This window comes from Ornithorhynchus anatinus, chromosome 15 (genome assembly GCF_004115215.2).
Source record: "Ornithorhynchus anatinus isolate Pmale09 chromosome 15, mOrnAna1.pri.v4, whole genome shotgun sequence".
NCBI classification, from domain to species: Eukaryota; Metazoa; Chordata; class Mammalia; order Monotremata; family Ornithorhynchidae; genus Ornithorhynchus; species Ornithorhynchus anatinus.
In genome coordinates this window covers 15,690,177-15,704,106 of record NC_041742.1, presented here as the reverse complement: position 1 = coordinate 15,704,106, position 13,930 = coordinate 15,690,177, and the positions used below count along the sequence as shown (strand labels likewise).

Here is a 13,930-nt window from a genome sequence, read left to right as displayed (position 1 = left end):
GGCGGGGGAAGCAGGGCCGCGGCGGGGGCGGGGGCGGGGGGCTCCCGGGGGTCGGGGACAGCGCGTCCCGGCGGCCGGGGCCCGCCCCCCGCGCCCGCCGTCGCCGTCGCCGTCGCCGTCGGCGAGGCCCGGGGGGGCGGGGGGGAGGGGAAGGGAAGGGAGCGGAGGAGAGGGGAGGGGAGGGGAGGGGAAGGGAGGGGAGGGGAAGGGAAGGGAGGGGAGGGGAGGGGGCGGCCGGGGCCGGGCCCGCCCCGGGATGGGCCGGGGGGGGGTGAGGCGTCGGAGGCGGGGGGGGCGGGCGGCCGGGGCCTCCTCCCGAGCCGGAGGATGGTGCGGCACGTCTTGCGGAGGGCTCTGAGGACGCTGCTGGGCCGGCTGGGCCGGCTGGTGGCCGGCCACCCGGTGCTGTTCGCCTCGGCGCCCGTGCTGCTGTCGGTGCTGCTGGGGGCCAGCTTCAGCCGCTACCGGGTGGAGGAGGGCGTCGACGGGCTGCTGGCCCCCCGCCACAGCCTGGCCCGCATCGAGCGCCGGCTGGCCGACAGCCTCTTCCCCCTCAACCGCTCCCGCCACCGCCTCTTCTCGCACCTGCACACCCCCGGACGCTACGCCCGGGTCATCCTCGCCTCCCCGCGCAGGGCCAACCTCCTCGACCGACCCCACGCCGACCTCATCCTCCAGGTGAGGGGGCCCGGGGGAGGGCGGGGGGCTCCCCCCGCCGCCCCTCCGTCGTCACCCCCCTTCCCCCTCGGGAGAGGAAGGGTCCCCCGCCGCCCCTCCCTCGTCGCCCCCCTCCCCCCCCCTCGGGAGAGGAAGGGTCCCCGGCCGGACCGCTCCTCGGCCCCGGGGGTCTCCCCCGTCGCCCCTCCGTCATCCCCGCCCCCCCCCCTTGGGAGAGGAAGGGTTCCCCCCCCCCCATTCGGTGGCCTCGGGGGTCGGCGACGTGGACCCGGGAGCCCCCCCCCGCCCGCAAATGCGCCAAAGAGGGGGTGGTCGCCCTCTTCTCCCGCATCGTCCCCACCCCCGATTGAGGATGTCGGGGGGTGGGGGGGGGGGACACACACGCGGAGCGTCCCCCCACCCCCGTTTCCCCCCGATGAGGGGTGGCAGACGGAGGAGGGGGCGTGGAGCATCCTCCCCGCCCCCGCCTCCCCCCCACCTCCCCGATGAGGGGTGGCAGACGGAGGTGGGGACGCGGAGCGTCCCGTCCCCCCGTCCCCCCCCCCACCCCCCCCGATCAGGGGGGTCCCGCGGTCCCCGGGGAGCGCGGGGAGGGGGTGGGGGGGGGGCGCCCCGGGGGACCGGCGGGGTCCTAACGGTGAGGATGGGGAGGCTCGGCTTCCAGCCCGTTGATGGGCGCCCTCTCCCCCGCTTGGACTTTCCGAGGGCTCGGGCCGGTGCTCCGCACCCGGGAAGCGCTGGAGAAATGCGCTGCAACGAGTGGATTTCCTAAGCGCCTTAACTAGGCGCCGGACGCTGTGCTAAGCGCTGGGGGACGCGAGCCGATGAGGTCCCACGTGCGGCTGCCAGGCCCAAGCCCCGTTCTGCCGAGGCCCCGGGGGAGGGAAGGGAGAGGACGCCGCTTCTCGGGGGTGGAGCTCTCCCCGACCCGGCCTCCCCCGAAATGATGATCGTCGCCCCGACCACGACGGCGTTCGTTAAGCGCTTACCGGGTGCCAGGCGCCGTCCTGGGGGCTGGGGGCGGGGGTGGGTTACGAGCCGATGGGGTCGTCCCCCGTGGGGCTCCCAGCCTTCGACCCCATTGTACAGATGAGGGAACCGAGGCCCGGAGAAGCGAAGCCACCGGCCCCAAGTCACCCGGGCCCTCTCCCGCCGAGCCGCCCGTCGAGGGACGGGCCCGGACCGTCCCCGGGGACCGTCCGGACACCGGCCCCCGGGACGCCCCCCTGAGACTCCGGGAAGCCCGTGGGGCCGGAGGGCATCCCCCCGGCGTGAACCTCCTTCGACTCCGAAGGCGGCGCCCGGACGACTTCGCCCCCCCCCCGGGCCCCCGCCGGGCCCGACCTCTCCTCCCCGGCCCGCGTCCCCCTCCGCGCCGCGTCGTCCCGTCCGGCGTCGTCGGGGCCGTCGACGCCCGTCTACCCGCCTTCTTTCGCTTCTTCGGCCGCCCGCCTCCCCGCTTCTGGACCGCGGGCCCGTCGTCGGGTGGGCGCGGCGACCCTCCCCGTCGCCGAACCGTCCTTTCCGGGCGCCCGGTACGGCGGTCCGCGCGCGGTGAGCGCTCGGTGGACCCGGCGGGACGGGTGAGTGAGGCTCGGCGCCCGAGGACGTGTCGCGTCCCGCGGCGGGCGGACCCGGTAAAGAACCGTGACGGCGCCGGTGTCCGCGATGCGCTTACTACGGTGCCGGGCGCCGTTCTGAGCGCCGGGGTAGATGCCGGCCGATGAGGTGGTCCCCCGTGGGGTTCGCGGTCTCCGTCCCCGTTCTCCAGAGGAGGGAACTGAGGGCCGGAGAAGTGAAGCGACTCGCCCGGAGTCAGGCGGCCAAGCGCCCGCGAGGGTGCGGGATCGTCGGACCGGACCGCCCCCGCCTCCGGTCCCGCTCGCCCCCCCCGTCCCGCTCGCCTCCCGAGAGGGAGAGAGGGAGAGCAGCCGGTCTGTCCCCGTTGCACCCATGAGGAAACCGAGGCCCCGGGGAAGCGGCTCGCCTCAGGTCGCGCGGCCCGCCCCGACGGCGGAGCCGGGGGCGGGACCGGGCCCGTGCCTTTCCCCCTAGACCGCGCCGCCCCCTCCTCTCTGCCCACGCCGGGCCGGCGGTGCCCTCCCCCTCTCCCGAGCGCTGGGCACGGTGCTCCGCGCCCTGCAGAGGCTCCGTAAATACCGTCGGACGGAGGAGGGGAGGGACTCGGGCACGTCGGGGTCCGTCTCGGGCTTGGAGCGACCGACGGGGAGGACGTCTCGAGCTCCGGATGAACCCGACGGATCGCTCCCTGAGAAGATTTCTCCGGGAGACTTATCGGGCCGGGCGGAGAGTTCTGATTTAGCGAGTCCCGTCGAGGCGGAGGGCGGCCTCGGCCTGGGATAGACGAGACCGATCCGCGGAACGACGGTCCCTTCGGATGTGCGGTTTTAATGGCTTATCCGGTCTTTTCCTCTAGGGCCCCGGCCCCCCCCCCCCCCCCCCCCGCCCCGATGGTCGGGTGGTCCCGGATCCGTTTGCTCCGAAGGTCTGGGGAGGCGGGGCGGCCGCATCCGACGCCCTTTCATCTATTTTCCTTTTTTCCCCCACTCCCTGCGAGGTGATGCTGACGCGGGGCCCAAAAGAGCGAGAATTTTCCCGAGGGAATTCTCTCTCTTATTCCCTCTGATCCCACGGGGTCACTCCCGGATAAAGACTTGGAGGTGCGGCCCGGCTCAAAAGCAAAGTCGGAGTGATGGGGGTCCAGACGACCTCTGTCCCGTGGAGGCCCGTGTTAGATGGGTTAACTCTTGCCGGAATCTAAAACGGACCAGGGGCCGCCGGGCACGCTCGCTCAGTCGGGTGTACTTGTTGAGCGCTTACTGTTGGGCAGAGCGCCGTACGAAGCGCTGGGGAGAGTGGCACGGAACAGGAAACGGACGCATCCGTTCATTCGGTCGGGTTCACCGAGCGCTCACCGCGAGCGGGACGCCGTACTACGCGTCCGGGAGAGGACGGTCTAACATGGCACGGGCACATTCCCCACCCACAGAGAGCTCACGGTCGAGAGCGGGGAGACAGGCGTGAACATAGATCGACAGATGAAGGATCCGGACGTGAGCGCCGTGGGACCGGGAGGCGGGGGGTGAGTGCCGGGAGCGGGTCAGCGGGAGGAGAGGAGGGGAGGGCTGAGTCAGGGAAGGCCTCTTGGAGGAGACGGGCCTTCGACAAGGCTTGGAAGGTGGGGAGTCCCTGGCGGGTTTGAGGAGCGAGGAAGGAGGATGCGGGCGAGGGGTCGGCGGCGAGACGGACGAGACCGAGGCACGGGGAGAAGGTCGGCGTCGGGGGGGGGGCTACGTGTGGAGGCTGCGTTGGAGTCGGAGGGTAGCGAGGTGAGGTGGGAGGGGGGCGAGGCGACGGACCGCTCCCGAAGCCAACGGCGAGGAGTCCCTGTTGGCCGCGGAGGCGGTTGGGCGACCGCCGGGGGGTCTTGAGGAGTCGGGACACTCGCCCCGAACGTTTCGCTGGCGGGACGATGCCGGCGGCCCAGCGGATTATGGACCGGGGCGGGGAGAGGCGGGAAGGTCGGCAAGGAGGCCGATACGGTCACGGAGGCGGGAGGGGATGGGTGACTCTATTAACGCCGGGGCGGTTTGGATGGAGAGGAGGGGGCGGATCGGGGCGACGCCGTGAGGGCGGAGCCGACGGGATTTAGCGATGGATTCAGCGCGTGGGTCGAATGAGAGAGAGGAGTCAAGGATTCCCTGCCCACAGCGAGTTTACAGTCCAGAGGGGGAGAGACGGTGCGCAGCGAAGGAACAGAGAGACGCGAGAACCCTACCCGTCAGAACCCCCGCCCCGGGTTTACCAGAACGTTTCCAAGTTCTGGGAATTGGGCCCGACTTGCCCCGGGACCCGTTGGGACTCTGGCGGAAATGTTCTCGGGAGCTGTAGAGAACGGCCCGCCTTCGTCAATCCCAATAATAAGCATAGTGCTCGTTGAGCGCCTACTGTGTGCCACGCACCGCTCTCGGCACCGGGGCAGGTACAAGGTCGTCGGGTCGGACGCGGTCCCACGGGGGCTCCCGGTCTTCGTCCCCATTTTCCGGATGAGGGAACTGCGCCACTGAGAACTTAAGTGACTTGCCCAAGGTCACACGGCGGACACGGGGCGGAGCCGGGACCGGAACCCGGGACTTCTGACTCCCAGGCCCGGGCTCTTTCCACTTAGGCCGGCACGGACCTCGGGGGCTTTTTTTTTTTTTTTTTTTTTTTTTCAGGGAATCCGTTCGGCATCGATTATGTGCCGGGCCCTGTCCTGAGCGCTGGGGTGGACAGAAGTTAATCAGGGTGGACGCGGTCCACGTCCCACGTGAGGCTCGCGGTCTCAATACTCATTTCACAGACGGGGTAACGGACCCGCAGAGAGGTGCGGCGGCTCGGCCCAAGTCACACGGGCCGACGGGCGGCGGAGCCGGGATTAGATCCGGTTCTTCCGACTCTCGGGACCGTCGCCCTCTCCGCTGGGCCGCGCTGCTCCTAAAATTCCGTCCGGTCACCCGGCGCTTGGACACCGTCTCCCCGCCAGACCGGGGGTCCGATCGAGGGGAGTCTCCTCGGCTCTCGGATCCGTCCCCCCTCGCCCACCTCCTCCTCCTCTCCGTCTCCTCTCGCCCCCCGCCCCTCTCCGATGACGTCTTCGGTGACGAGACCGCGACGGTTCCCGGGCCCCCGTCCGGCCGGAGGAGGAGGAAGGGAGGTGACGGAGGGGGACTCTCCGCACCGTCCGCCGACGGCCGTGACGGAAGTGAGCGGCCCTCGCGGGGACGGGTGATTTTCGCCCCCGTTGGTCTGGCCCGCGTGGACGCCAAGGCCGAGGATTCGGGGCCGCCGTCGAGCCGCCCGAGCTGTCAAAAAGCGATCCTCGCCCGCGGCCTCCGATGGCGTCGGGCAGATCTACCGTGGAGAGGGGGAATTCCTCCTCCCTAAGGCCCGTCTCCCAAGAGACGAGAACGAGGCCGCCTCGGGGGCGGCTCCGGTCAGTCAATCGTCAGTCGGTTGCGTTTGCTGAGATCACGCTGTGCGCAGAGCACTGTACTGAGCCCTCGGGAGAGAACCCTACAACCAAACCACGGAGGCGCTGATGCCCACAGCCCACAAAGGGCAGCGGTCGGAGGCCGTGGGTTCTGATCCCGGCTCCGCCGCTTATCAGCTGTGTGACTCTGGGCCGGGCGCTTAACTTCTCCGTGCCTCAGTGACCTCATCTGGAAAATGGGGACCAAGACCGTGAGCCCCACGTGGGACGACCCGATCGCCTTGTTTCCACCTCAGTGCTTAGAACGGTGCTTAGAACTTCGCTTCTCTGGGCCTCGGTTCCCTCATCTGTAAAATGGGGAATCGACCCCTGTTCTCCCTCCTGTGTAGGCCGTGAGCCCCACGTGGGAGCTGGTTATCTCGAATCCACCCCGGGACTTAGTACGGGGCTCGGCACATCTAAGCGCTTAACAGATACCGCAATTATTATTATTATTATCATCATGACTACAGAGGGGAGGCACCTCTCCTGAGTCTGAGATAGCAGCCGAGGCAGCCCTGAGGCCGGGTGGCCTGGCGGAAAGAGCCCGGGCGCACTTTCCAAGCGCTTAATACAGTGCTCTGCGCACAGTAAGCGCTCGATACGATCGAATGAATGAATGAATGAGAGGACCTGGCTTCTAACCCCAGCTCCACCGCTCATCTGCTGCGTGACCTTGGGCAAGTCCCTTCACTCCTCTTTGCCTCCCTCCCCTCAACTGTCAACTGAGGATCAGGACTGTGAACCCCAAGTGGGACACGGACCGCATCCAACCCGATCGTCTCGTTTCCACCTTATCCCTTAGGTCGGCGCCCGGCGCCTAGTAAGCGCCTAACGGCTACCACCAAAAAAATTAAAAAGGGGACGGGGATCAAGGGTGACAGAGAGAAGCCAAGTCGGATTGTGCCAGGCTACCTCATCGCTGCAGCGGGAGCGTATTTCACAGATTGCCAATCGGCCAATCTTCCGATGACCCATTTCACTGGCGCTGGGGGAAGGGTGGGAAGGTTTGGGAACTGCGCAGGACGTCGGAATTGGAAAGCCTTTGCTGACTCGTTACTGAGAAACACCACCGTCCCCAGAGTGGATTGTTGAGCGGTTCATTCTATCCACCCGAGTGCCCAGTGCTTAGGGGAAGCACTCGGTGGAAAGAGCCCGGGCTTGGGAGTCAGAGGTCGCGGGTTCTCATTCCGCTCCGCCACTCGTCAGCTGCGTGACCTGGGGCAGGTCACTTCGCTTCTCTGGGCCTCGGTGACCTCGGCTGGAAAATGGGGACGAAGACCGTGAGCCCCACGTGGGACGACCTGAGACCCTTGTATCTACCCCGGCGCTTAAAACACCGCTTGGCACGGAGTAAGCGTTTAACAAAAACCAATATTATTATTAGATACATAGTAAGCGCTTAACAGATACCATCATCGTCGTCATTATTATTATTATTACCATTATTTCCAAACGCGGCCGGAGGGGCTGTGGAAAGTGGAATGCGGACGGATGAGAGACGGGTCTGTTCCTCACCTCAAGGAGCTGAGACTCAGGAACGCCGAGAAGCGGCGTGGCCCAGTGGCTAGAGCCCGGGCCCGGGAGTCAGAAGGACCTGGGATGTCAACCCCGCTCCGCCACACGTCTGCTGTGTGACCCTGGGCAAGTCATTTCCCCTCTCTCGGTTACCTCAGTTGCGCCGCTCTCTCGGGGCGCGGCCCGCGGGTGGGGTGGGGGGGGGGGGCGTCACCTCTCCCGCCTTGGGGGTGGGAGGGGAGTCCCCAGGCCCTGTAAGCCGAGGCCGACGTTAATAGAAATAAATACAAGACGGATACGGACCTAACGTCCTGCCGGGGCTGAGGGAGGGTGAATACCAAATGCCCAAAGGGGATGCTCTCGGAGGGCAGGGGTCGTGGCCGCCAATAATAATGATATTAATAATCGTATTTGTTAAATGCTTACTATGTGCCAAGCGCCGTCCTAAGCACTGGGCGGGGGGGATACAAGGTGACCAGGCTGTCCCACCTGGGGCTCACAGTCTTGGTCCCCATTTTACAGATGAGGGAACTGAGGCCCGGAGAAGCGAAGTGACCGGCCCAAAGTCACACAGCTCAGCAGTGGCGGAGTCGGGATCAGAACCCACGACCTCTGACTCCCTTCCCACAGCCCCACAGTCCTTAGCTATATTGTAATCGTTTATATAACCGTCCGTCTCCCCCTCTAGACTGCAAGGTCACTGTGGGCAGGAAACGTGCCTGTTTATTCTAACACTGGAGTTTCCCAAGCACTTAGTATGGGGCTCTGCGCCCAGTAAGCACACAATAAATAGGATCGATTGGTTGATATTATATTGGACTCTCCCAAGCGGTTAGTTCAGTGCTCTGCCCGGAGGCAGTGCTCAATAAATACCCATGATCGGCTGATTAAACGAGGGTTCCCGTTCCACGACGGGGACGACGGCCGCCCCCCCCCACCCCCCCCAACCAAAACAAACACACCACATACCCACGCACGGGCTGTACTGTACTCTTGCAAGTGCTTGGTATAGTGCTCTGCACAGAGTAAGCGCTCAATAAGCACGAATGAAAGAATGAGCTGGACTCTGCACCTCGCTCGTCCTCAGTCTCTGACCGGAACTTGAGAGTTTCCTCCCGAGGCCGAAACAGACCTAAAACAGTCGTAGGCGTGGTGATGGAATTTAGTGAGCGCCAGTGAAGAGAAGCAGCATGGCTTCGTGGAAACAGCCCGGGTCTGGGAGTCAGAGGTCCTGGGTTCTAATCCAGCATCCCCCCCCCCCCCGCCCCTTCCCTGCTGGGTGACCTGGGGCAGGTCACTTAACTTCTCTAGGCCTCAGTTCCCACGTCGGCACAGTGGAGATTCGATACCTGTTCTCCCTCCTACTTGGACTGGAAGCCCCGTGTGGGACCCGGCGATCTCGGGTCTACTACAGTGCTCGGCACGTACTAAGTGAGCCCTCAACAAATACCACGGTTGTTCTTATTCTCATTACCCACTGGATGCAAGATGCTGCATTCAGCGCTGGGGAAAGTCCAACACAAGTCCAGGATGCCTTGTCCACGAGGAGCTTTCGCTCTAAAGCGGGCGGGGGAGGCGGTATCCGATTGCGCTCGACACCCAGTGACCATTTAACGGAGATAATAATAACAACAGCGATAACGATGATGTTCAGAGACGATCTAAATTAGCGTCTCAGACTCACCTAAGGGCATTACGGCTGGCTGCTTTGCAGATTTTTCAAGGAAAATTCACATTTAACTGCCTGTTTTCGACAACAGGGTTTGCCTGCCTCCTGTTTCATGTGTAATGCCCGTGGATTGCTCAGATAAGCAGGCAGTTGCCAAAAAAACGCTCGACTGAGAGGATATTTCTTTACTAAAATCGTATCTCCTCCGAGAGCCCTTCCCCGACTAGGCCCTCACTTCCGCAAGCCCTCCCTTCGGCTTCGACTACGCTTTTGGGTCTCTTCCCTTATAAGCGTTTTGATATTCGCCCTTCCCCAGCCTCCCAGACCTTAGCTACATAGCCATCGCCGATGGTTTTTAACGGTGTCTCCCCGTTAGACTGTAAGCACCTTACCGGCGGAGAACGTGTCTATTCCGTCGTACTGCACGCTCCCAAACGGTCAGTGCAGTACTCTGCGCACGGTAAGCGCTCAACGACACGCCGGAGATTGAACTAAGGACTTTCTTACCCTCTATACCCAGATTCGCTACCAGGTTGATAGAAGCGATTTTTTAAGCCCCACGGCACTTCTATACACGCCTGTATTTTATTTGTACTGAAGTCTGTCTCCCCTCTCTGGACGATAAGCGCGTGATGGGCAGGGGATGTGCCTCCCAACCCCGTTGTACTGTGCTCTCCCAAGTGCTTAGTACAGTGCTCTGCACATAGAAGCGCTCAGTAAATACCACTGCGTGATTTCTTGCTGCATTGTACTTTCCAAACGTTTAGTAGAGGGCTCTGCTCACACTAAGGGCTCAATAAATAAGATCGAATTCGAAGGTTTTTCTAGGCTTTTCCTGTCGACTCTGCTTTCCCCCAAAACCTTTCCTCTTCAAATATTTGGAGCAATAAAGGGAAAGAGAACATCCTTGCGCAACGGAGAGAACTACCTCCCTTCGCAAAATGAGGATAAAAATTTCAAATCTATCGTTCAGACAATCGGTGGTATGTCTTGAGCGCTTAGTATGTGCAGAGTGCTGTATTAAGCCCTTGGGAGAGTACAGTACTACGGAAATAGCAGATACGTTCCCTGCCCGGCGCGAGCTTACGGTTTACAAGAAGATGAAGAGTCCTGCCGGGCGGAATGGATCCAGGGACCTGGGGTTCTCTAACGACACACTACTGCAGTCCTCTGCTCTACCAGCCGAGTTACCGAAATCCTACCGGCCGCCGAATGAATATTCCTGACCCAAAAAGAAAATTATCCCCCTTCATCCCTCCACCGTCAGCTCTCGGCAGCTCTGCAACTCTTACCTCTTCCTAAGCGTTCTCCCTTTACTTCTCAGAATCGGGGATGACCAGCGCGGCCTAGTAGAAAGAGCACGAGCCGGGGAGTTCCCTCATCTGTAAAATGGGGGGTCAATACCCCTTTTCCTTCCCATTTAGTCCCGTGGGGGACCTGATGAGCCTCGTACGAGCCGAGCAGCGCGGCTTAGTGGTTAGAGCCCGGGCCTGGGAGTCAGAGGGAACTGGGTCCTCACCCCGGCTCCGCCGGAAGTCCGCTGGGTGATTCTGGGCCGGTCACTTCACTTCTCCGGACCTCGGTTCCCTCATCTGTAAAATGGGGATTAAGAGCGTGAGCCCCGCGTGGGAGAGAGACCGTGTCCAACCTGATTAACTTGTATTCTACCTCAGCGCTTAGAACAGGGCTTGGCACATAGTAAATGCTTAACAAGTACCACCGTTATTATTATTACTTATCCCGGTGCTTAGTCCAGTGCTTGGCACACAGTAAGCGCTTACCACCACAATGCTTATTCAGTGCACTTTGACTTTCTTACGTTACTTAGCGTTCATACGTTTGAGGTCTTTCGTGCGAAACATGGGGGGGGGGCTGCTCTTCATTTGAGTCTCTGTGGTTTCTAGGCTTAATCGATAATATTTATTCAGCACTTCATGCAGAACACTGCCCTAAATGCTTGGGAGAGTGCACTATCAATCACCCGATCGTATTCACTGAGAGCTTATTGGGTATAGAGCACTGTACTGAGCACTCGGGAGCGTACAGGATAACAAAGTTGGTGGACACGTTCCTGTCCTCGATGAGTTCACGGTCTAGAGGGAGTGTCGGTAGGCACGATCCCTCCCCTCAAAGGGTTTACAATCTAGCAGGGGAGGAAAAAAATGAAGACGATTTTTGCCGAGAGGAGGAAGAAGTGTGCACGTCCATTAGTCAGGGTTCTAATAGTAGCATGCGCAAGTCGATACGTACAAAAGTGCTACGGGAGGTGGTAACCGGAAGGTCAGAAGCTTGGAGAGGAGAGCGATTAAGAGGAGAGCCCCCAGATAGGTCAGTGGGTAGAGCATCAGACCTCAGGGTTCACGTCCCTGTTCGGGCAAGAGGAATTTTTATTTTTTGTTGCGGGGGGAGAGGCAGCGTGGGAAAGAACACGGGCTTGGGAGTCAGAGGACACGGGTTCTGATCTCGGCTCCGCCACCCGTCCGCTGTGGGACTTCAGGCAAGCCACTTCGCTTCTCTGGGCCTCAGTTGCCGCATCTGCAGAAGGGGGATTAAGCCTGGGAGCCCCACGTGGGACAACCTGATGACCTCGGTTCTACCCCGGTGTTTTAGAACGGTGCCTGGCGCGCAGTAAGCTCTTAGCAGATACCATGATTATCAGTATCGTTATCAGGGAAGGCTTCCTGGAGATGTGATTTCAGGAGCGCTCTGCAGGTGGGAGACAGATGACCCTTTGGATTCTATAGCCACTAAAATGCGAGAAGTGACACCATCCTCATTTGAGTGCAGAAGTCCCCGGCTGTCTAAGTCTGTCTTTTTTAATGTTATTTACAAAGCACTTGCTAGATACCACCCACTCTCCGAAGCACTGAGGAAGCTACAACTCAGTCAGGTTGGACAGTGAGCGCAAGATAAATCCCACCGAATGAAGGGATGGCCCAGTCGCTATCCCAGGTGGGGATCGCCGTCTCGGTAGGAGGGAGGATGGGTATCGAATCCCCGTTTTACAGCTGAGCAAACTGAGGCACAGAGCAGCCAAGTGACCCGCCCAAGCTCACACAGCGGGTTTGCGGAGGAGCCGAAAGCGGAACGCAGGACCAAAATTAGAACCCGCGTCCTTGCTCCATCCACTAGGCCACACTGTTGGTGCTGTCCTGCCAAGGGCCTCCCGGCTACTGCTCACAGGCCAAGGTCAGGGGGCAGGTGAGAATTCTTCTTTCCCCACATCGTTCTGGCTCCCCGGGGTTGAAGCAAAATCAAGCAAAATCTCACTCCATCGGGTCCCAACTCTCCCCGCCTTAACCCAGAGAGAGGCGAGCACGCCCCGCGCCGTCAGTCTGTAGGCGTCGGCGATCCGATCGGGCCTCGGAGGCGACCCGGCTTTTCGGAAAGTTGGGTCCGGCGCTACCGGTGTGTTGGGATACGGAGTCCCGCGGGGTCAGAGGAAATGAGGCTGCACGGATCCACGGTGGTGGGCGTTGGGAGAGTGCGATATCGGGAGGGGTCTGTCCCGCAGGGCCCTGCCATCTAGGAGAGCCGGGTGTCAACCTCAGCGCTCCCCGGGAACGGGAGAGCCGGTCTCCGGGGGGGAGCCTCGGCGCCCGAGGAGAACGGGGGTGCGGTGGTCTGGGGGAGCGCCTCAGCCTTTCGGGAGAACGGATGAGCTACGGTCCGCGGGTGAGCCTCGGCGTCCCGGGAGAACGGGTGAGCTGGGATCTGGAGGGGAGCCTCGGCCTTTCGGGAGAACGGGTGGGCTGCGGTCCGGGTTCAGGATGGAACGAAGCTTAGAGATTTGCGGTAGAGCAATCCAAACGGAAGCCGGTCGAGGGAAAGGAACGGCGCTTCCTTTCATCCAGGAGTGGCTATCCGAGGATCTCGTCCAGGTTTGCAGGTGGCAACGCTGAGGTTTCCATGTATTGTTGTTGTTGTTGAGCGGGCAGGTACCTACAGCCTCCCTTCTCTACTCCCTCTCTTCCTTCTTTTCTCAATCTACAGCTACCGCAATCCCCCCAGATAGCCGGCACGAATCCCTAAATCATTCCATACTTTGGGAAGGTGGTGCTCGGCTGTTAGGACCTGGGTTCTAATCCCAACTCCACCGTATGTCTGCCGTGTGACCTTGAGCAAGTCGCTTTGCTTCTCTGCGCCTCCATAGCCTCATCTATAAAATGGGGATTGAGACTTCGCGTGTGAGCCCCACGTGGGACAGGGACTGAGTCCAACCTGATTCGCTCGTCTCCACCCCAGCGTTTAGTTCGGCGCCTGGCACGCAGTAAGCGCTTAACCGATACCACAGTGATCGATGTCATTGAACAGTTGGTCCGAAGAGACGGCGAGCTACGGCCAGCTTCAAAGCGTAGGGCTCCGCGTCTGCTGGCCGAAGCCGATTTCCATTTGCAGTTCAGAAAGGCACCCGGAGAGGCGAAGGGCGATTTCGGCATAGATTCGGCAGGAATACTCCAATCTCTGAAGAGAACGTTGAAGGACAACTGCATGAGACCTCAGTCCGTCCCTAAATGACTAGTGACGTCAGAGACCGGTTGCACCGTGACCTAGGCACCCCAGTCTCACCCTCGACTTGAAGCTGTTTGAGGCCAGGCACTTTGTCTGTTAACTTTACTTCATTCTCCCAAGAGCTCAGTACAGTGCTCCGCACAGAGTCGGCACTCGGTGGACCCTGTCAATCGCCTGACATCTCAAATAGACTTGATTCTATTTAGTTGCCGTTGTTTTTACGAGATGTTCTTCCGCTTGACTCTTCTATCGCCACTGTTCTCGTCTGACCGTCTCCCCCCGATCAGACCGTGAGCCCGTCAGACGGCGGGGACCGTCTCTATCTGTTGCCGACTTGTTCATTCCAAGCGCTTAGTGCAATGCTCTGCACATAGTGAGCGCTCAATAAATACTATCGAATGAATGAAAGGGGGAGACTCCCCCGCCCCCTCGTCTAAAGCGGGACTGGATAAAAACGCCGATTCAGACGCAAGGAGATCAGTGGTTAGGAATAATAATATTAATAACGACGATGGTATTTG

The 13,930-nt window shown here is 61.5% G+C and overlaps 1 protein-coding gene across 1 annotated transcript in view; it reads left to right on the top strand.

Moving 5' to 3' along the window:
* The first annotated feature begins 302 nt into the window (after positions 1–302).
* The window catches only part of PTCHD1 (patched domain containing 1), a 31,242-nt gene continuing 17,614 nt past the window's right edge, over positions 303–13,930 (top strand). Inside the window, exon 1 of the mRNA XM_029079769.2 lies at positions 303–678. Coding sequence (XP_028935602.1) covers positions 328–678 — 351 coding nt within the window. The 5' untranslated portion in view covers positions 303–327. The remainder of the gene's footprint in view (positions 679–13,930) is intronic.